The sequence below is a fragment of the Eriocheir sinensis genome, unplaced genomic scaffold, assembly GCF_024679095.1.
Source record: "Eriocheir sinensis breed Jianghai 21 unplaced genomic scaffold, ASM2467909v1 Scaffold622, whole genome shotgun sequence".
Lineage (NCBI taxonomy): Eukaryota > Metazoa > Arthropoda > Malacostraca > Decapoda > Varunidae > Eriocheir > Eriocheir sinensis.
The window spans coordinates 101,323-124,304 of NW_026111968.1; the positions used below are offsets into that span (position 1 = coordinate 101,323).

Below are 22,982 nucleotides of genomic sequence, written 5' to 3' on the forward strand. Positions count from 1 at the left end.
ACACAGATAATAACATACCCTGGCCAATCACGATAAATGATGACTAGACGCACCATCAATGAAATAACCAAAATCAACACATACGAAGCAAATTGGAAAATCAAAACCAATAGAAACAAATTCAAGATAGTACCTATTGCAGTCAAGAAGAAACACGACATCATCATAGAAGGAACAAAAATAGAGTATTCACCACCAGGGAAAGTATAGGCCTCGTCATGGGAAGAACAGGCATTGAGCACCACGTCAATGAAACCATCAATAAAGGGAAAAGCAAGCTGACAGAACTCTACAAATTCAGGAACATCCCAACCAACATTAAAATACATCTTACCAAAACCTTTCTAATACCCATACTGCTATACCCACCTGAACCTTTAGTCGCAACAAGCAGAAACAAGCAAAACAAACTCCAAAAAGTTCAAAATCAAGCCCTACTATTTGCACTAGATGAAAGGCACTCTTATAGAAGGAATACAAAGACTCTTCACGAACAGGCAAACCTAGAACCTATCAACTATAATTTGCACACAAGAGCTGAAATCATATTAAAAAAAAGTACAAGTCCTGGAGGACCCGCATGTGGCATTTATACTGGAAAATTACGAAGAAAACTTAAACCACCAATATTACTGCAAAACTAGAAACATAATAAACAGAGAACCACCAGAAAAGATATACGCTACACGATAATAAAAAATAAAAAATAACCCTAACATACAATTCTCTCAGTGGTACGGGGCGGAGGGGCGGGCTGGATGCACGGGCTGGATGCACGGGCCTCCCGTCATACTCAACGCTCCAAAACACGGAGAGATGAAAATTCGCATAAACATCTCGAAAAAAAAATACAATAATGTAACAAAATACAAACAAACGTACTTAAAAAAAAAAGTGATTTACCCTTCCTTAACCCGGCTGAGATACCTCTCGGAGTGGCGCTGGGCTGCTGCGAGGGGAGGGACGGGCTCTACGCACGGACTTCCCCGCGTACAATGCCCCGAGCTGCTGAAGCGTGAAGAATTCATTTAAGAGCAACCAGGCCGGGTTCTAGCATGAAAAAAATAAATAAATAAATAAATAAATATTATTGGATTTTTATAATGGTTAACCCTTCCTCTATCGTGCGCAAAGGGTCCTGCGCGCGCCAGACGGTCCCTTTAACTCTTTAAAGGCCAATGTTGACATTACTTTAAAGGCCTCCCCGCGCTTGAAGGGAACGCCCACCTCCCTCCCTTTTCCCATTGAATTTTTAATTTCTTTTGAAAGATCCTTGAAATAATGAAGTGCTCCCTTCTGAATCGTCGTTCTCTCTTTCTCTCACTCGATGAGAGAGAACGGATGTAAACACTAGACCCCAGCCAAGCCAGGCGAGAGATAACATACGCAGTTCCTTCAGCGGTGTTATTTCTCAGTTTTCATCTATTCAGCGATGAAAAAAAGGACTTCTGCATATAAGAAGAGGGTGGAGAGTGCTGCCAGAGCGACCTTCAGGATATGTTTGCTGCCACATCACCTGTTTGCAGTAATTGTATGGGCTTACTGGAACTACATTTTGAAACAAAATCAGCTGACACACATTTAGAAGTTCTATGCAAAAACTGTAAGGCTGTTCAGTACTCTTCACCACCCATGATCAGCGAGAAACCTACCATCACAGACAATAATGTTAGCTTAGTTGCCTTTGCCTTGACTGAAGGTGTACTTTATGCAGGTTACTCCAGGCTAACATCATCACTCTCCATCAAACCACTTTGTAAGGCTGCATACTATGAAGTTTTTGAGTATGTTGGAGAGAAAATTCTAGCCGTCCAGGAAAAAAGGAGACAAGATATCATTTCTAGTGTTTTCAAGCATTATGAAGAGCTAGGTATACAGCCTGATGCTAATGGAATACTGAATGTGACTGGCTCATTTGATGGATCCTGGCTAACCAGGGGTCACTCTTCACATATAGGAGTAGGCTGCTTCATAGAGACTGAGACTGGCTCTGTCTTAGATTATGAAGTATTGTCAAATTACTGTCTTCAGTGCTCCAGACTCCTAACCAGGAAAAACAAGAAACAAGTTACTGAGGCTGAATATCTGTCTCTGATTGAAAACACAAAATAAATGTCAGAAGAACTTTGAAGGTAAAGCAGGAGCTATGGAAGCAGAGGCAGCTACCAGAATATGGGGGAGATCTGAGCAACTAAATAAAATGAGGTATACAACCTTCATTGGTGATGGAGACTCATCAGCATACCTTGCTGTGAAAAGACTGGATCCTTATGAAAATATACAAGTGCAGAAAGAAGAATGCATCAATCATGTGAGCAAAAGGCTGGGAACAAGGCTGAGAAAATTGAAGGAGCAGTCGAAAGGAGGAAAAGGAAAATCCCTCGGAGGAAAAGGAAAACTGACGGATAAGGTCATCGAACAACTTCCATACTACTATGGACAGGCCATCCGTCGAAATAAGGATAAATCAGTGGAGGATCTAAAGCAAGACATCCGTGCAACTTTCTTTCATTGTTTGAGCACAGATGAAGACCCAAAGCACTCTAAGTGTCCTGATGGTGAGAAGTCTTGGTGCTTTTACAAGAAGGCACTGGCAACTGGGAAAACACCACCAAGTCACAAAGAAATGAAAATAAAATTTGCACTGGATCCCCCTGAGAGGAAACAAGTTTTCCAAGTATATCTGGACCTGACGAAAGATGACCTGCTTCTAAAGTGCAAGATGGGCAAGACCCAAAACCCTAACGAGGCCCTCCACTCAAAAATTTGGAACCATCTCCAAAAAGTAAGATTTTATGCATTGAGGACTGTTCGGTACTCCTTTGCTTACTCAGTTCTGACACACAATTTTGGCTACGTACAAGAAGAACTGAGTAAAAAATTAGGATTTGGAAGCCTGTCAGAGATCCAGAAAAAACACCAAGAGCTGCAAGACAAGAAACGAAGAAATAGATCTGCCGCTCCGTCAAAACCAAAACGTCGTAAGACGGTTGCTGATGCAGCCTACAAGAGCGGTGAATTTTAATTATTCGTGGCGAGGAACATAAGTGGAGGGTGGGGAAGGGGCCCACCACTGGTAAAAAACACCCCCACCCTTTGAAGCTTATGTGCCGAGGACCCCCAGTGGTGAGGTAGATTCTACCGGCAAAGGCCCATAACAAATATTTTTTTTAAACTCCTTTATATTAAGCTAAAGTAACCATTTTTTTTTCACCAAATGGCCCATATGGAGAGAAGAAGTGAGCAAAGTTTGATGCATGTAGGATGTATACTTCCTGAGTAATGACATAAAAAGGGTTTTATTTCTTTAAACGACGATTCTCGAAAACTTAGATTTTTGACACATAAAAATTCCCAGAAAGCTTATTTGTGGATGGATTTTCAAAATTTAAAAACAGTCATATTTTTCAACCTTTTCTCAAGATTTCTATCAAAGCAAATAATAGTTTTTTTTAAGTTAAATATTTTTGCATATTTTTTGAAAAAAATAGATAAAGAGCATTTTTAAAAAATTACTAAAAATATGAAAATAATAAAAAAAGACATTTTTCTCTTGATAGAAAGTTTAAAGAAAGATGAAATTTCAAAACCATATATTACACATTACGATTTATCATCAAATTATGGAACTGGACGCTTATACATTATAATGGTAATGATACTGCTAGAACCCGGCCTAAAAATAATATGGGAATTTTCAAGATAATAAACAGATATGATTTATACCTAATATAACATGTATATACTTACCTTAAAACTCAACTGTCGCGGCGGTGCTGAGTGGGTGGTTGGGAGAGACGGGCTACTCTGACCCGCCGTGAGAGAGTGGAAACATGCAAAACCTTTAAACATTAACTTATCGGCACCTGTACCTAATGCACAAATTACTTACCTGTCTCGGGGGCGCGGGGCCGTTGACTGGGATGACGGGACAGAGGACATGGCTCTCCCAGATCGCGACGGCTCGGGGCCGCCGAGATAGTGCTAAGTCTTGTTACTTTAATCTAAAATTAAGATACCGCCCTAGTGCATGGAAATGCAGGCAACAGAAAGCCTATTGGCTCATTACGAGCTTGCCCGCTTTGGTGATTTAATCTGCTCGACAGCCACTTGGGGCTGGGGAGCAGATGAAAGCACCTCGATATTGAGGAGCAGATGAAAGCACCTCGATATTGAGGAGCAGATGAAAGCACCTCGATATTGAGGAGCAGATGAAAGCACCTCGATATTGAGGAGCAGATGAAAGCACCTCGATATTGAGGAGCAGATGAAAGCACCTCGATATTGAGGAGCAGATGATGAGCAGATGAAAGCACCTCAATATTCAGTTTACTCCCGACGCAGCGAAGTGACGGTCGATTCTATATTTGAAGGAGTTGATGGTATTCGCATTTACTACTCCTGAAGGAAGATTGTTCCAGTGGCGGATGACTCGGTTTGAAAAGAAACTCCTTCCGATGTCTGTGTTGTATGGACTAGACCGTTATTTCTAGTTCTTAAGTTGGTTTGTAGTTCAGAGAATTTGGAGTAATCGACGTTATTGATTTTTTTCAGATACTTGAAGACTTGAATCATATCCCCTCGTAGGCGTCTTTTCTCCAATGTAAAGAGATTGAGTCACTTGAGTCGTTCCTCGTACGGTTGAGCCCTTAAGGTTGGTATCATCTTCGTGGGGCGTCGTTGAATCCTTTCCAGTAAATCAATGTCCTTTCTGTAATTAGGAGACCAGAACTGTACTGCATACTCGAGGTGCGGTCTTACCATGGAATTATACAAGGATAGCATCACGTCTGGCGTTTTACACTCGAAGTTCCTCGCTATAAACCCGAACATAGTGTTGGCTTAGTTGTATGCTTTTTTACAGTGATTCGCGTGTTTCAGGTTACTGCTGATAGTGACTCCAAGACCCTTTTCCTCCTGCATCGCTTGCAGAGGTTTCCCATTCATGATGTATGTGTGATTACTATTTCTGGACCCAATGTGCATGACTTTGCATTTGTCAACATTAAAAGACATTTGCCATTTTTCCGACCATTCGATAATGTGACTGAGGTCTTTCTGAATGATTTCCCAGTCGGTCTTCGTGAGGGCCTTTCCACCCACCTTGATGTCATCAGCAAATTTCGATATTGTGGATTCGAGGTCGTTGATATATATGATGAAGAGAATGGGTCCCAACACTGACCCTTGAGGCACTCCACTAGTGACTGGAAGCCAATCAGAAGGCTGTCCGTTGAGTAGTACTCGTTATTTTCTGTCGGTGAGCCAATCTCTTATCTACGCGATCAAATTGGCTCCAATGCCCGCCGAGTGCAGTTTCTTTTAAGGAGTCGCTCGTGCGGTACCTTGTCGAAGGTTTTCTGAAAGTCCAGGTATATAACATCACTGGGGATGTGGGCATCCCAGTTCTTATATATACCTTGGAAGAAGTCTAATAAATTCGTTAGGCAGGAGCGCTTGTTTCTGAAGCCATGCTGGGTGTCGGAGATTTGTCTTCTAGAAACTTAACAAGTTTGTCTCTAATAATCTTTTCGAGTATTTTTCCTGCCACTGATGTCAAACTTATGGGCCTGTAGTTTAATGCAACGCTTTTGTCTCCTTTTTTGAAAATCGGTGTTACGTTCGCCATTTTACACTCTTCCGGGACCTTGTTCAATTGAACAGACTGGTTGAATATGTAAGTGAGTGGCTGAAGTATTTGTTGTTTAAGCTCTTTTAATAACCGCGGGGACAAACCGTCAGGTCCTGTTGAGTTTGTCCAAACACTTTTTCACTTCTTGGTCGCATATTGAGACAATTTCCCGGGGCGTGATCCCCCTCGGCGGGTCAGGGCTCTCGGGGATGGTTTCGATGTCCTCGACTGTGAATACGGATGCGAAGTTACTGTTGATGATTCTGGCCATCTGTTTACTGTCCTGAGTTACAGATCCAGTTTCGTCTGTCAGGGGACCAATATTGGATTTTACTTTCTTTTTCGATCTGATGTATGTGAAGATTTTTTTAAAGTTTGTCTTGATGTCGCGCTATTTGTTTTTCGTAGTTTCGTTTACTACTCCGAATAAGGGTGCAACAAGCTCTGAGGCTGTTGTGGTACTGTGTACGAGCTTCGGCCGTGTCATTCTCTTTCATTAGGTTATAATTCCTTTTTTTTTTTTAAGTTTACCGCCCTTTTTACTTATCTGGTCATCCACGGTGGATCTACGGCACCATTTACTCGCTTGTGTTTCGTAGGCACTGTAGGCTTTTCTACTTACGACTTATCTTTGAAGTCGTTCCACACGTTGTCGATTGTATTGTCGGTTGGGTTAAGTTGGTCTCAGGTCGCAGAGGGTTTTAGTAGGATTATTTAGCTGTTCTGTGTTAGGTTAGTTTTGGTTCCACCAGAGCGGTTTGTTCAATGTGTAAGGGAGAAAAAAGGGTGTTTATATTGTATTAGGTCTCGGGAGAATTAACAAACAAATTTTCATTAAATTTTATTATTACCAACTTAATAAATGAATAGCTTGCCGTAAATACTTAAAGATTCATGGAGACAAGGTGCAGGGCATGGATATATGAAATAAAATGTTCCAGAGCAAGGTGGTTAAGCCCACCACTCTTCTCTCGTACTATATTTCTATTCTTTTGATTTATACTAGTTTCCCCTCCCCCTTTGCATTTTTTCACCCCTCCTTCGATCTATCCACCGGAATGAATGAATGAACCCCACTAGTTCCTCTCTCCCGCTCGCTCCGGTAAATTCTCTCTCTCTCTCTCTCTCTCTCTCTCTCTCTCTCTCTCTCTCTCTCTCTCTCTCTGTATGTTAACACTTAGATCCATGTGTCCATTATATGATTAAATAATTTGTGCCAGGAACGGAGATGATCTTTTAACCTGTAGCGCTCTGTATCGCTTCTTATGTCCTCCTTCTCAACACTTCTATACTTTACACCATGCACTTAAGTTACTTCACAGTGCACACTTATACACTTCACCCTGTACCTAGGTGTTTTTCTGTTCTTTTCTTCCCCTGACTTTGCTTTTCTGTGCCCTTTTGTTAATAGTGTCCACTATAAGAGTGTTGTAGCAGCCCCTTCACTTGTAGTTCCCACATAGCAGGAGACTGAGTTCCCTAGTATCGGGATGGAGGATCGGCTTGTTGAATATAGTAATTGTGACGACAGCGTTATGAATGTCAAAAATAACTATTTAGAAACTGTGACAAATCAAACTAATAGGAGTACCCAGTTACGACTGTCAATGTATTTATATATTTTTTGATGTGAATATTTTTCCCTCTCCTTACACTATATCCCCTTCGTGTCGCGGTGTGAATATGACTGGAGGGGTTGCCTGTTCGGTCAGCGTTTTTTTTTATATACCCAGTGTTACGTCACGCGGTCTAGGGGAGGAGCCTCGGGAGGATGCGCTGAATGGGACGAGTTTTGAGCCGACCATGGGTTGACCTCCCTTTCTTTAGATCTTGAGCCTACCAGCCCCTCTAAGCCACAGATACAAAACTTATTCCTTAATACAATGATTCCTACCTGTATGAAGTTACTGTAGAAGATATTTTTTTATGTGATTATATTTAGTGTGCCTAAGTGAATGAGCTATGTAGAAAATAATGACGAAAAGTGTGCATTACTTTATAGATAGCCTACTATTGCCTTCAATGCTGCTGCTGTATTGTTTTGAAGTCCCGTTCTCCTTGAAAACTGGTAGTATTATTAATGTACTTTGTTTCTTAGGTGATGTCATTGATTGTTAAATTAGAGTGCCGTCATTCAATTAAATTACGAATATTTTTTAATCATGAAACTAGCGAGATTATCTCAATCATATATATTTGGTACGTGTCTAAAACAATACATGATGTCATGAACAACCAATCGGATGAAAGGGGGGCGGAGCTTAGCCAGTACGGGGGAGGGGCTTTTCGGTGCAAATTGGCCAAGTTAATTTGGACAGACTTATACTGCAAGTGTTGAAAGAATGTTTTCCACATTTGGCCTGGTACACTAAAAACTTAGGAATAGACTGGGAGTGAGAGAAGGCTGGGAAGCTAGTTTTCCTTCACAAGATTTTAAACAAAAATTTAAATTTAGATTAGACAGTGGACTAGATAATCTTTCCTATAGGCCAACTGCCTATTACTGTGTTGATAGTTTCCTTTCTCTCTCTTATTCTTAACGCAGTGTTCTGTTGTTTCTAGCATAACCACAGCTCAAGTGGGCCTATGGAAAATATAATGCTTTTGTATGCTATTAAAATTTAAATACCACTATTTTTTTGTGGATCAATATAGTACTGTATGCAATATATATAATTGCTCTGTAGGAATGAATATAAATTTGCTGTTCTCCATTATAAATTACACATACCTGATTTTTGTGGCTTAGTGCAGTACTGTATGTTATATGCATTTGCTCAGTAAGTTTGAGAAAGCAATACGTATGAATAAGCATTGTACTACATTTGAATTTACACATAATTTAGCTACCAGTATTTTTCTGTATGCATGGTTGGAAAGGATTTTTCTTAAACAATTTATCTGCTGTTTAGTGAAGTGGCAAATATATTTATTTATTCATTTAATTATTTAGATATAATGTACCAAAATTATGTTTTCAGTTACTTTGAAGTTGCAGCATTTGAATAGAGATTTGAGTTTACCAACTGATGTTTTCATCCTGGTATTAGTAAAATGACTGTGCATAATTAAAAATTAAAAATTCTATATAATTGAAACCACAATACCTGATGAAACTAACAAAGGTACATAAAAAAACACTGGTTTTATTGATGGGTTTTTGGTTTAAACCAGGGCTGTCAAACTCATGGCCCGCGGGATAGTCATAAATGGCCCGCGGTATCACGATAACTTCAATCTTGTCAATGTATTTTCTACCCTTGTTGGCCCCCATGACGGCACTTCAGAGGATGAATTGGCCCTCGAAGGGTTTTGAGTTTGACACCCCTGGTTTTAACCGCCAATCTTGCTGTACATAATTAAAATCTTACATATAGTTAAAGCCACAACACTTATGAAACTAACAAAGATACACACTAAAGAAAAGAAGAAAAAAAAGTTTTATTAGTTGGTTTAAACCACAGTTTTTATTGGTTTAAACCATGGTTTAAACCATTTGGGTTAAACCGCCAACCCTGACAGGAATATTACTTTTATAGGGGTTACTACTACTACTACTACTACTACTACTACTACTAATAATAATAATAATAATAATAATAATAATAATAATAATAATAATAATATTTTTCTAGTGGGTTAAATTTCTCCATCCCTGAGGTCCATCACAGCCTCAGGGGTCACCTTTGGCACATAAAAACAAAGTATAGTGACAAGTGTTGATCATCACCACACACACACACACACACACACACACACACACACACCTTATGGCCTCTTGTTTTTACTTGACGTCGTACCGCATCTGCTTGAGGACAGGAATCATTTGTCGCACCTTATCCACGTAGTCCATGTCTGAAAGGGTTTAGGGCTTGTTAGTGCTGTTGTGGAAATGTCTCGATCCTTACTACACTATGCCGTAAGGTCTGGAATAAGGCAAAATCAGTGTGGTTCCCAGTATGGCAATGTACCTAATATCCAACCCCAGATGAGTCATGACGGGAGACTGCCGCTGCCTTTACATTGTCTGTTAGCTTAGGTTGGTGAAGCAGAGGGCTCTTTAGCCAGCTAGCAAGTAGCCATAGTCCAGCTGAGGGGTTTTCAAACGTTTTTGTCACCAAGGCATACTAACTCCTTAAAAAATATGGTAGTTATGTATACTATATAATGACGGGAAAAGTGTACACTGCACCGAATTGCTCCTGCATTCAGCAGTTCGAAGTGGAACGAGGGACCGTGCTTTTTCCGATTTCCAAAGGATCCAGTTATTATTTAACGAATTTCAAGAGGCAATTGCACGAGATCGAATTTCGTTGATATAAAAAATAAGTTAAAAGCATTACAGTAAAAGCTTTTAATACGTCTTTAACCCTGTATTTAATAAACTTGCAGGAACTGATGACATGGCAGGAGTGAAAATCAGCATCTAAATTTATAAAATGTAGTAGTAGAGTAGTAGGCTGCCTGAGATGAAACTTGACAGGCCACATTATTAACTATCGTGATATATTACCTAGGCTATGACAACGGGATAAACAATACGTCTACTATAAGGCTAAAGGCTGAAAGTTTTTTTTTCCTTCTTTTCTTTTTTAGGTGAGTGGAGCAAGAAAATAAATCGATCGTTCCGTTGCCGCTGGAGTGTGAACAATTAAGTTGTGGCTACCATTAATACTAATATTATTTACAAAATAAATTGCTTATTTTTTCTATTGAAAAAAGGGGTATTACGTTGAACGTGTTGGCGGTCTAATTTCCAAATACGGCCATTTTTTTCCGAGCAAAAAACAAGAGAGTTAAGTGCAGAGGTGGACGCGGTACTGAAAAATCAGTAGTACGGTTGCGGTAGTGCGGTACTTTTTCCGGAGTAGTGCGGTTGCGGTAGTGCGGTCCCATTTTCTTTCTTTCTCAGTGCGGTACGCGGTGTGCGGTACTGCGGTAGCGGCAGTCACTAGGCAATATATAAAAAAATACTTCAGTGCCTATCCTGGCTATCCATTGACTAACTAATAACTTGTGAGATACAAAAAAAATAAAGGAAGACTGGGGGAGAGGGAGAGGGAGGAGGAAGGGGGGAGACAGGCCGGGGAGTAGAGGACGGGAAGGGGAGGAGGGGGAGGGAAGGAAATGAAACGTCTCGAGGGAGGATTGATTGATTGATTGATTGATTGATTGATTGATTGATTGATTGATTTGGGATTTCCTTCGTGGCGCCGCAACATCTTGGGTCATATGGCGCCGGAGTGCGTAATAAAATGGAAAGCAAATTAGTAAAATAATCTTAGTTTAGAAAAATCTATCCATGGACCAGAGTATGTTGAGGGGTATTAAAAAGTGTTCTAGAATGGTCCATTAGAATAACTTCAGCGTTTAAAAGACTACAGGAGATGGATAACGCCCACCTCCCGCAAATACCCCATGGATTGATTGATTGAAATTAGGCGCCGCAACAGCCAGGGTCATATGGCGCCGCATTCAATGAGTTAAAAACTAAAAAAGAAAAAAAAACTTAAAAGGCTAAAAAAAGGAAACAAAAAAGGTACACTAAGAGCAAAGCCAAACAAAACGAGACGAAACAAATCACACAGAAAACGGTCATAACTCATGGAGAAGGCCAGCCTTCTCCATAAAGAGAAGTACCTCATGTACCTGGGAAACTCAACTCCCTCCCAGCATCAGCGAGAGGCGGAATGGTCCGTCTTCTCCCCGACACTGCGACAGGTATCGCACTCGCAGGTCCCCCAAACTGGGGCACTCGACCAGCAAGTGCCGCACAGTCAGGGGTCCCAAGCAGTCATCACAATAAGGCTGCACTCCCCGGGACGTGAGGTAACCATGTGTTAGACGCGTATGACCCGTCCGAAGACGGGTCAAGGCTGTCTGCGAGCGACGGTCACGGACACTTTCGTATGACCAAGGACGAGACACAGTCCTGGTAATCTCTCCCATTTTGGAAGTCGCACCCCGAGCATTCCACCTCTCCTGCCAACTGGCAAGAATTGCCTTGCGAATCTCTGGAAACATATCTGTACATGGGACAGCACTAGGAGGGGCAGCTCTAGCTGCTGCCTCCCTTGCAAGTCCATCAGCTCGTTCGTTCCCGTGTACGCCAACGTGTCCTGGAACCCAACAAAACCCAACGCGATATCCCCTGTTGCTGAGCAAATACAGCCACTCGAGAGCAGATAAAACTAGGGGATTAACAGAGGGAGTAAAGGAGCCCAGCGCAGAAAGAGCGCTACGAGAATCACTAAAGATGATAAAAGAGTCCACAGGAAGGGTAAAAATAATCTGTAAAGAGAGGACTATTGCAGACAGCTCTGCAGTAAATACAGAAGCAACAGAAGAAAGACTACCTCCCCGACAGAAGGAGGGGAACACAACACCAAAGCCAACTCCAGCATCCAATTTAGAGCCATCAGTAAAGACAGGGATGGAGTCCGAGTGTTCAGTGAAATGCTCTAAAAATAAGGCTCGGGACGCATATGGCGGTAAATCCCTCTTACTATTTATAGTGGGAGAACACACGGATACACCGGGCAGATAGGAATGGGAGGGAAAGACAACGGTGTCATGGCAGACGCTACCCGAAACCCAAAAGGTTCAGGGAGACTAGGTCGCTCATCATATGCAGGCGAACGGGAATCCCGCAATATTGACACACAAGGAACTGATTCTGGAAGGCGTTGGACGCGGAACCAGCAACGGAATAGAGAGGACTGGCGTCTCAAATCCAGAGGCAGGACGCCAGCATCCAAGAGGAGACTAGGTATCGGTGAAGACCGGAATGCACCAGTAGCCAAGCGGACCCCGGCATGATGTACTGAGTCCAGCACGCGTAGGCGAGCCTCCTTGGCGGAGGAGTATACCTCGCAGCCATATTCCAACTTGGAAAGGATGAGTGTTCTGTGGAGGAGGAGTAGCGTGTCCCTGTCTGCACCCAAAGAGGTATGAGCTAAAACACGAAGGAGGGACAGGGCTTTCTGACAAGCCGCCTTAACGTAACGTAAATGAGGCACCCAGGTTAGGCGGCTATCAAATAAAAGACCGAGGTAACGAGTTGTCTCTACACAGGACAGTCGCCTATTACCAAGATATAAGTCAGGGTCCGGATGAACGCCTCGAAGACGACAGAAATGCATAGCTACTGTCTTTGAGGACGAAAATCGAAAGCCGCGCGTATTTGCCCAATTGGCGACTCTATTAATAGTCAATTGCAGTTTTCGTTCAATCAACGGCATCCTTGCCGCAGAAAACGAAATGGATAAATCGTTTACATATAAGGAGCTATGAACTCCATTAATAGCCACAGCAAATAGCGTAACACTGAGAATACTTCCCTGTGGTACACCATCCTCAAGTGGACAAACCTCGGAAAGAGTACTCCCCACTCTAACCCGTAAAAGACGATGAGATAAAAACTCCTGAATAAAAATAGGGAAACGGCCACGAAGACCAAACCCAAACAGGCAAAGTAAAATACCATGGCACCAAGCTGTGTCATAGGCCATCTCCAGATCAAAAAACACGGTCACCTGGTGGTGATTACTGGCAAACGCCTCACAAACTGAGGATTCCAAGGATAAAAGAGCATCCGAAGTGGACCGCATCTTTCGGAAACCATATTGCACCGGGGTCAATAAATTCCGGCTCTCCAGGTACCACATAAGCCTGACATTCACCATATTCTCCATCACTTTACAAATGCAGAAATAGAACAATAGTTAGTTGCTTGGAGGTGATCTTTCCCAGGCTTCAGAATGGGGAGAATTACAGCCACACTCCACAGAGATGGAAAATCACCGGCACACGAAATGAAATTATAAAGGTCCAATCAAAATGTAAAACCACAGACATGTGGCGTAAGAAAGCATAAGGGATGTCGTCTGGACCTGGCGAGGAATCATGACACTGAGATAAAGCCGTCTTCAACTCGGAGAGATAAAATGGGATATTATAAGCTTCCCCTCCGGTGGAAGCGAAGTTAACGCCGAGTGATTCCAAATCCCGGCGATGACGTGCCCCTGGTGCAGTAGGATCTTTCCTAGAGACACTGGCAAAGTGCTTGGCGAATAGGTCAGCAACAATCTTAGGGTCTGCCACCGTCTCCCCTGCATGCGATAGCACTGGAGGGGGGGGAAACTTCCCAGAGATCTTACGAACTCTAACTGTTAAAGACTTCTGTGAGTGTAGTTCTGGTAGTGATGGAAGAGAGATCAGCCTTCCAAGAAATTCGTTGAGCCTCCTTGAAAGTGCGTCGTGCTCGAGCACGCGCTCGCCGAAAAGCATCCAAACACTGGGGGTCCCCACGGTGACGACGAAGTCGAGAGAATGCAGCACGCTTCTCTTGCACAGCAGTAGTGCAAGCAGCGTTCCACCAGGGAACAGGACGTTTAGGGAACTGGCCAGACGTCCTGGGGACGGATTGAAGGGCTGCAGAATGTAGGGCATCAGTGAAATAGGATGCAGCCTCGTCGGAAGTTCTAAAGTCAGCCAACGGACGAAGAGAGGAGCTAAGTTCCGTAAATCGCTGCCAGTCTGCTTTATCTAGACGCCAGCGAGAAAGGCGTGACTGTGGTACAGAATCAATGCGTTCCAATAAAATTGGAAAGTGGTCACTGCCATACAAGTCCAGTAACGCCCGCCAACTAAAATCAGAAAGAGAATTATAAGTGCAAAGTGAAAGATCTATAGAAGTAAATGTACCAGTCTGGCTATGAAAATGTGTTACCTCCCCAGAGTTTAAATTTTATAATCCCTGATCCTCAATAAAAGAAGCAACTAAGTGTCCGCGTGGGTTGGTAGCACCATCATCCCACAACGGATGGCGACCGTTAAAATCCCCTAATAAAAGTAAAGGCGAGGAAAGTTCCTGCACCAGGTCGTCAAGATCGTGTCTGTCAACGGGAACACCGGGAGGGAGATAAAGGCTACATAATGTATAAAATTTTCCCCAAATAAACCTTAACAGCAACAGACTGCAACGTTGATTGAAGCTGTAATGGGACTGAAGGGATATCACAGCGAACGAATATGGCGGTGCCACCATGGTGGCCCTGTCCAGGATTAGGGGTACTGTAAACGGCACGATACCCAGGAGGACTAGAGTGGGTGTAGTCTCCGAGCATTGTCTCCTGTAAACAAAGGCAAGCAGGAGAAAACCGAGATATCAATGCTCGAGTTCTCCCACGAGAGCTCGTAGGCCCAATTCCACTGGAGGAGCGGAAGATGTCTATATATATATATATAGATATATATATATATATATATATATATATATATATATATATATATATATATATATATATATATATATATATATATATATATATATATATATATATATATATATATATATATATATATATATATATATATATATATATGTATATATATATATATATATATATATATATATATATATATATATCTATATATATATATATATATATATATATCATTTGGAGGGTAAGAGATATGGCGAAAAGGCACTGTAGTATGTGATGGTAAGGTTATATTTTTTTGTGTGTGGAAATGACTATCAGGAACAGTCTTGAAATCCAAATATTTATTCATCAAAAAGGTCACACTCACCCAGGTCACCATAGACGATGGTCTCCTTTTCCTCACAAGTGGCGATGATCTTCCCCCAGGGGTTGACAATCGAGGAGTGGCCCCAGGTGACGTGAGAATAGTTTGTGTTGCGAGCGGGAGAAACGTTCGCCACGTACACCTGGCGGTAGAGAATTAAAGATTGAGACTGATGGCGAAAGTTGACAGCCGGTATTCAAACAGCTGTTCAGAAGTCAAGGATGTACACAGCAGGTATGGACGTCCCAGGGTTTTGATGTGAGTTTTTCTCGGCAAAAGTCTTTTGGGAAATTAGGTTCAGCAGAAACAAACTAACCATACCTTAACCATAACCATTCAAAAACTTTTTAAAAGTCGAGGATGTACACAGCAGGTATGGAGGTCTCAGGATTTTAGTTTGAATTTTCTCTGTGCAAGTCTAGGGATTTTGGTTGAGTGGACACAAAATAGTAGCCATTTTTTGCTGGGTATAGGATGCTGGATTTCCTAAAATGCTCTAGTTTTGTGGAGTGACATTCAAACACTTATATGATTCACATACAGCAAAACAAGCCAGACCCCATCATCACTACACACTTTTGATATTTGTTATTTGTCGAATATAGTGATGTATATATTATAATGTACATGTGAGTGTGTGACTGTGTGTGTCTAAGCATAGGCTCAGTGCCTTTGCCAGGATGTTATGGAACATGTCAGAGCTGATGGCCGTGGGAACACATGCTGAGCTAACGCAAGGATCAGCAAATGCTGACTTTCATCAGCAGTCATCAACCGGAAGCCACACCCTTCCGGAAGAATCAAGAAGCAGTAATAAGGGCAAGCAACGCGGAGAAGAGGAGAGAAGACAGTGGGCAGCGACCAGCGGGCGGTGATCATCCGTCCGCGCTCTGTGGTGTGGCTGCCTCTCGTTTCGTGTGACCGCTCACATAATTATTGTGTAAAATTGTCAATACCATTTTATACTACAGCCACACACCTTTTAATGCCCCTGTGAGAGAGAGAGAACTAAAGTGAACTTATACGGGTACCGCTCGGCCCACACATCACTTAACTAAAACGCTATTGAGTTATCTCAAATACTACAATCTACTTGTGAAGCAGGCCACGGTAACACCGGCCCTGTGATGAGTGAGATAACAGTTCGCGCCTTTAAACTTAACACTTAGCATTAACCACGTTGAAAATAATTGCTGATATGGTGATGGTGTAAGATCCACTTCCCAACAGTAGAAGGTAGGTAAATGCATGTCATGGGCTGGAGCCACACAGCTGAAGCACTAACAGCCTTGTGGCATGGGACAGGCAACGCCTCCAGCAATCATCAGTAACACAACGGTGGTCGTGCAGTTGCCACCAGAGAACAGCCGTGTACAAGACGTCTCTTTTAAACACCAAAAGGAGCGTTACTCGCCTGGTTGTCGATGGCTCGGCTTCGTTGCAGCAGCTGCCAGTGGGCCGGGCCGGTGACCATGCCGCAGGCTCCGGGGTACAGCACCACTTTGCAGCCTGAAAAATTACATGTTAAGCCTTAGTTGTATGATACACAATTTTTGCATTAAGAAATAAATTAGAAAGCTCAGTCCATTTTCTATATGCAGGGGTTGGGGGATATCAGATGAATGAATCAGTCACTACATGCAGTCATTATACATAAAATTTGTCCAGCAGCCCTGCCTCCTCCCTCACCCTTGCTCCATTGTAACCTAAACTCTCTATCACCCAACCAGTAGTCTCCCATAGCTATGAAAGAGGGAAGGGGGGGGGGGGGGGGCAGGACTTCTGTGTCACTCTAGTGTCTATTAGCACAAGAAAATGTATCGATTCCTTGAAACAAAGCATAAGTCAGTTCCCACAAATGCCACTGGTTAGAACATCAATAGTCTGGATTCCTGAAGGCACGGAGCTATGATTTAAAAACACCTATCCAGATATTTTTTAAAACTACTGCATGCCTGGCTGTCACCCACCCATCAGTCATACCAAGGAACTGCTGGACAAATTCTACCAAAGCCCTTGCTACGTGCACTAAAATATGGATACCAAAATATTGAATAATGAGAAAAAAATAAATAAAGCCTCCAAGCCAAACATCCACCAATCAAACCAAGAAATTAGTTCATGTTGACCCTCCCCCTCAATCCTGCGCTCACAAACTATTTTACAAAATCACTCTCCTTCATTCTCATTACAAGTCCAAACCATCTCATAATACATATTTTCGCTGCTTTGAAAAGTGTGAAATAATACACGGTACAATCTGCAAAGTGACAAGCTGTGTCCCAGAACGCTAAATGTGAGTATGTTATGCACGGAATATCATTACTAGACTGAGACCAATGCTTTGTACAAGAGGAATTGGGCTGTTACGTCTCCTTGCTAACCTTGCTGACGTCACGGGATTGTGTAATGGGAACAAGCACAGAAGACGACCATGTGATATGTAAACTTCAGCACATAACATGTAGGAGAGAAAGAGTGACAAACATAACAAAGACGCAGTAGGCAATGACACACATAACAAGTAGTATGCAAAAGAGTTGTCAAATGCAGCACAAAGTAAGCACTCACCTAACTTTGCATAAAGTCGGGCCATTTCTGGAAACCTCATGTCGTAACAGATGCCGAGACCAATCTTACAGTGGGGGAGCTCAAAGGTGGTCAAGGTGTTGCCAGGAGTGAAGAAGCTGGACTCTTGCAAGACTAGTTGACCAGGGATATTGACGTCAAAAAGGTGCATCTAGAGACAAAACATCAATTCGTAATTTGTTCAATTTGGTCAATTCAATTTTTTTTTGTCTTTTTTTGCCCTCGAGCTGCTACTACTGTAAAATAAGTTTCCAAAATGGATCGTAGGAACAGTGAGAATTGGATCTAGGTAAACAGCCAAAACATGTGATCAAGGTGTGAGGCAGAGGAGTGAGTGTGGCAGGTCAGTGTAAAAGCGCGTTCAGACCAGTGCAACCTTTCGTGCGCACAGGAGGCATGCGCCTATTGCATGAAGAGGCAAGCAGAGGCATGAATCGGAGCAAGGTAAGGCATGCTTCAAGTCTGTGCGCACAGGCCAACGTGCGCAGACGCATGAAGCGCAATTTTTTCCCCATCCATGACGGGGAGACTCGTGCAACAGTCGCCCGTCAGCCACGGTTTAATATACCTTGTGTTTTCTAATTTTCAGGTCCTCCTTTGTATTGCCAGTATGGCGGATTGGTCCAATGAAAAAAATATAAACTTTATTGAGGATTATCGTTCATCTACTTGTCTGGATGGCTAGCTCCGCAGACTATAAAGACAGGGTGAAACGGAAGGATGCTCTACAGTTCCTCAAAAATATATATGAAAAGGGACGTCATAGGCAGTCCTAAACAAAATTAAAAGCCTTCGGTCGTACTCCCTCTTCTTCTACACTCACACATACGTGCAAGATATTTACTGACCCAGCACTCACGTTTTTTCCTTCGATTTCATCTTTGTCGTAAAATAATACCAGCTCATTGCCGTCTCGATTGTAGAGAAGGCCTGACAGCTCAAATTATGAGGCATCCAAGTAAAGCCGAGTGTCCCGCGCTCTCCAATATTTTTGTTTGTTTGTTTGTTTTAATGCATATCTGTGATTTTTTTTTTCTGTGATAAATAAAGGTTTTCCAACATTAATATCTAATAAATATTATCAAATTAGACATAAAAAAGAGGAAATAAATAAGATATAAGGAGAGGGATAAATATTCACACACAAAAATATAGAAATACATTGACAGTCGTAACTGGGTACTCCTATTAGTTTGATTTTTCTTTTACCGTTTCTAAATATCTCTTTTTGACATTCATAACGCTGTCGTTACAGCTATTATATTCAACAAGCCGATCCTCCATCCCGATACTAGGCAACTCATTCACCTGCTATCTGGCACCTACGAGTGAGGGGGCTGCTACAACCTTCTCAAAAGGGCATAGAGAATCAAAGTCAGAGGAAGAAAAGAACATAAAAACACCTAGGTTCAGGGTGAAGTGTATAAGTGTGCACTGTGAAGTAACTAAGTGCATGGTGTTGAAATGCCAGAATTGTCTCTTTTCTATACTCCAACACGACCACTGCGTGTAACAAAACACACGAGAAACTAATCCAGACAAGGTAAGGTTTTGCCGGCGCAGGGGATCGAACCCGCGACCAGAGAGACGGGAGAGCCACTCCATAACCAGTCAGCCAAAGAGGTACCCCCCTGGCAGAGTGAGTTATGGGAGGCTCGCCCATCAGGCAAGTCGCTGCACTACAGTGTGAAGTATAGAAGTGTGGAGAAGGAGGACCTAAGAAGCGATACAAAGCGTTACAGGTCAAAAGAAGAAGAAAAAGAAGAAGAAAGCATACCTACCTGGCACAGGAGATATCGTAATCGGGAAGTGAAAAGAAAAGTGTAATAGTGGAAACTAACAAAAGGGCATAGAAAAGCAAAGTCAGGGGAAGAAAATAACAGAAAAAACACCTAGGTTCAGGGTGAAGTGTATAAGTGTGCACTGTGAAATAACTAAGTGCATGTTGTGAAGTATAGAAGTGTTGAGAAGGCGTTACAGGTCAAAAGAAGATCATCTCTGAAAATAATTTAAATCCCGCACGGACGCGGCTTCCTGCCCCTGCTCCTGACCCCTGAATCCCCTGCCCAAGAAGGAGAGGCCCTCGTTCCTCCTGCCCTGGAGAGAGTCAGCCCCACGGTATGGACACCTCAGAGACTGCAGATGTTCCTGTTAACCAGGGAAAGGTGGACAGGAAGCGACGGAGTTTGCTGTGGCCTCTCAACACAGGTCAGGACACGACGGCTGCCAGCACTTGTGGTTCATGGGTCTCCTCAAACAGCACCCAGAGGCCAACCCGCTGTTTAAGGAAGGTCGAAACGTTCCCGACATCACGGTGGATACTGGGCCGGTGTACGATCAGCTTGTAACGCAGGGCTTTCAGGTGAAGGTCATGGTGCCTTTGGAGGAGTCTCCAAAAACTGTTCTTATTCATGGTGTGCCCATCTATGTAACTGTCAACTGCTTAGCCACTCCTCCGGGCTTTCTGTCACTGAGGAGGCGTTTTGTGGGTCAGGTGGCACGCCCACAACTATCTGCGGACTGTGCAGGAAACGGGTCACTCCTTACCGACCTGAGCCTGACCTCTGCCAACGTTGCAGTCGCTGGGGGCATAAGGACTGGCGGTGTAGATCTTTGCCTCGGTGTCGGTTCTCTGTTGGCCGCCACCACTCGGAGGAGTGTAAAAAAACGAATCCAGGACGGTGCCTCCATTCCGTCTCGGTGCTTTAATTGTGGTGGCCCTCATAATGCCCAATCCAGTGCGTGTCCGGAGAAACCTGCCTCCTTCTTCAGCTCCCTACGGGATCAGTCGGACCCCTTCACCCGTCAACATGTCACTTCAGCAGCCTACCCCCTGCACCGCTCCCTGCCCATAATGCCTGGGCAACTCCTCTACCTAGCTCTGGACGTCGACGACCCTCCGCTGGCACTGTTCGTGAGTCCTCACCTGCCCCTGCATTCCCCGCTGGGGGTCCACTAGTTTACGCTCCTACTGCTGACCTCTCTACTAGTATCCTGCTCATCTTCCAAAAGGAAATAACCAATCTTTCAGCTGTCCTTGCTCAAGTTTCTGTGCGCCTCACTGCTGTGGAAGTTCGCCCTGTTCCCCCTGCTCCATGTCCTCCTCCTGGCCCAGCTCCTGTGACTGCTGATGCTGGAGGGTTCCGTTCTCTACCGTTCTCGCCGGCAGCCGATCCCCAGCCTCAGGTAGCACCCAGTACTTCTCTCTGTCCAGTTCCTCCTGTGCAGGCTACAGTTACACATGTAGCTTCACCCGCCTACGGCAGGGGTGCCCAGATTGTGGGTGACTCTGGCCTGACCGCAGTCTACTCTCGGATGGATTCGCTGGAGACTGCGGTAGAGGGCATGCATTCTGCGATGCAAGCCCTCTTTGCAAAAATGGATGGCATTCAGCAGCAGCCCCTGGGTATCTCCTTATCCTCATAATGGCCTGCACAACCTATCGCTTCCTGACCTGGAACATTAACGGGCTGCGTGCCCGTTTCACTGATCTCCACTCGTATGCCGACATCATTGCCCTACAGGAGGTCGGGCCCGAGGTGCCACAGTTGAAAGGTTATGTGACTCACTCTCTCGGACCTGGAGATAGTAGCAGTAGAGGGTTAACAACTTATGTCAAACTTCCTGTTACTTTTTATGAGATGCGGGTTGCTGGGGTTATGGAGTTTCTTTTTGTGTGGCTGCATGTTCCTAATGGTACCCTGTACTGTATAAATCTGTATGTCCATGCTTGTGCCTTTCGTGCTGACAACCTCCCGGGTTGCTTCTTGGAAGAAAAATCATTGCTAATGGGGGATCTCAACGCTCGACTTAAGGACCTAGGTAGTCACTTGACCACCAATGTAAACGGGGTTCGCTGGAAAGCTTTTCTTGACGTCACAGATAATGTAATGCTCACAGGTGACAGTGTCCCTACACACACTCAAGGTGGCAGGTTAGACTATTTATATGTAGCCCGGTCCAACATGTCCCCGTGCTCTATTGAGACTTGCTTGTTGCCTACTTTACTCAGCGACCACTTTGCTCTGGAAACTACTACTCCTTGGTCTTATTACACCTAGGAAGAGGCTAACTGTTCCTGTTGCCCGAGTGCCAAGGCTTGTCTCATGTGTCGAGTCTTGGTACACAGTCGCCAAGGCCACCTTTTCTGATGTTAATTCCTTGTATCAGGGCTTTGTTGCAGTTATTGAAGGCTTTGTGTCCCCCTCTCATAGGGCTCCTAGGGTACGTGCCGTCAATCATTGCTCCTCCTCTTATGCTAAGGATCCTGTCATACTTTCTTGCCAGCAAACTCTTGCGACCTACCAGAGGCGGTGGCAGCGTGACCCCAGCGACTATGATGCAAGGGATGCAATGGTGTCTGTTGCTCGACACCTCACTGACCCTCGTAAACAGGCTCGGCAGCGATAGTGGGGTGAATTCTTGGGGCAGCTGCGTAAGATTAAGACACTGCAGAGGATTTGGCTCCATGTCAACAGGGTCAGGGGCAAACCCAGGTCTCAAGTAGCTGCACCCACACTTATGGTAGGCTTAATGCATCATATGATCTGGTGGTGATGCGGCTGAGGCTGGGCTAAAGATATTACTGGGAAGTCAGTGGGGCTGACACTGTACCTTGTAGCTTGTGTGCCAGGCCAGGGGGTCACACGCTCAAACACTATGTCCTGCAATGTCCTGCTCTTAGTGCTTACCGCCCACAGGGCCACTGGGACCTGCCTGAGCTGGTGGGCTGGTTCGTTAACAATAATGTTCTTTCAGTTGTGCTCAGTGAGTATCCTGCATTTGCCCCTAGATTGTAGTTTATATGTTCAGTCCCTTATGTCTACTCCCCTGCCTAAATCAAGGCCTTTATTTTTTTAGCACTTGTCCCCTACCATTGTATCTTTTTAGTTTCCTGTTGCTACTTCCACATGTATCCTTAGTTGTATTGTGTTGCCTTCAGCTGCGATCCTCTGTTTTTATTATCTTACTAGAAGTGTGCTTCCTGGTTGTTAGGGTTACGCAACACAAGGTTAAATTATTATGAGGTTTATTCACATTATGTTGGTATATAATGGTAGCGAGCTTATGGAAGTTAACAATATTATTTTCAATTCATCATTCTGTTGGTAATGGTAGCGAGCTTACTGAAGTTAATTAACAATGCTATTGACAACTCATTGTTGGTAAT

The 22,982-nt window shown here is 43.5% G+C and overlaps 1 protein-coding gene across 1 annotated transcript in view; it reads right to left on the reverse strand.

Annotated features, from left to right (window-relative positions):
• Positions 1–7,738: 7,738 nt before the first annotated feature.
• The window catches only part of LOC126993499 (omega-amidase NIT2-like), a 150,558-nt gene continuing 135,314 nt past the window's right edge, over positions 7,739–22,982 (reverse strand). Inside the window, exons 8-10 of the mRNA XM_050852640.1 lie at positions 16,638–16,732; positions 15,227–15,365; positions 7,739–9,487 (exon numbers count right to left, since the gene is read on the reverse strand). Coding sequence (XP_050708597.1) covers positions 9,417–9,487; positions 15,227–15,365; positions 16,638–16,732 — 305 coding nt within the window. The 3' untranslated portion in view covers positions 7,739–9,416. The remainder of the gene's footprint in view (positions 9,488–15,226; positions 15,366–16,637; positions 16,733–22,982) is intronic.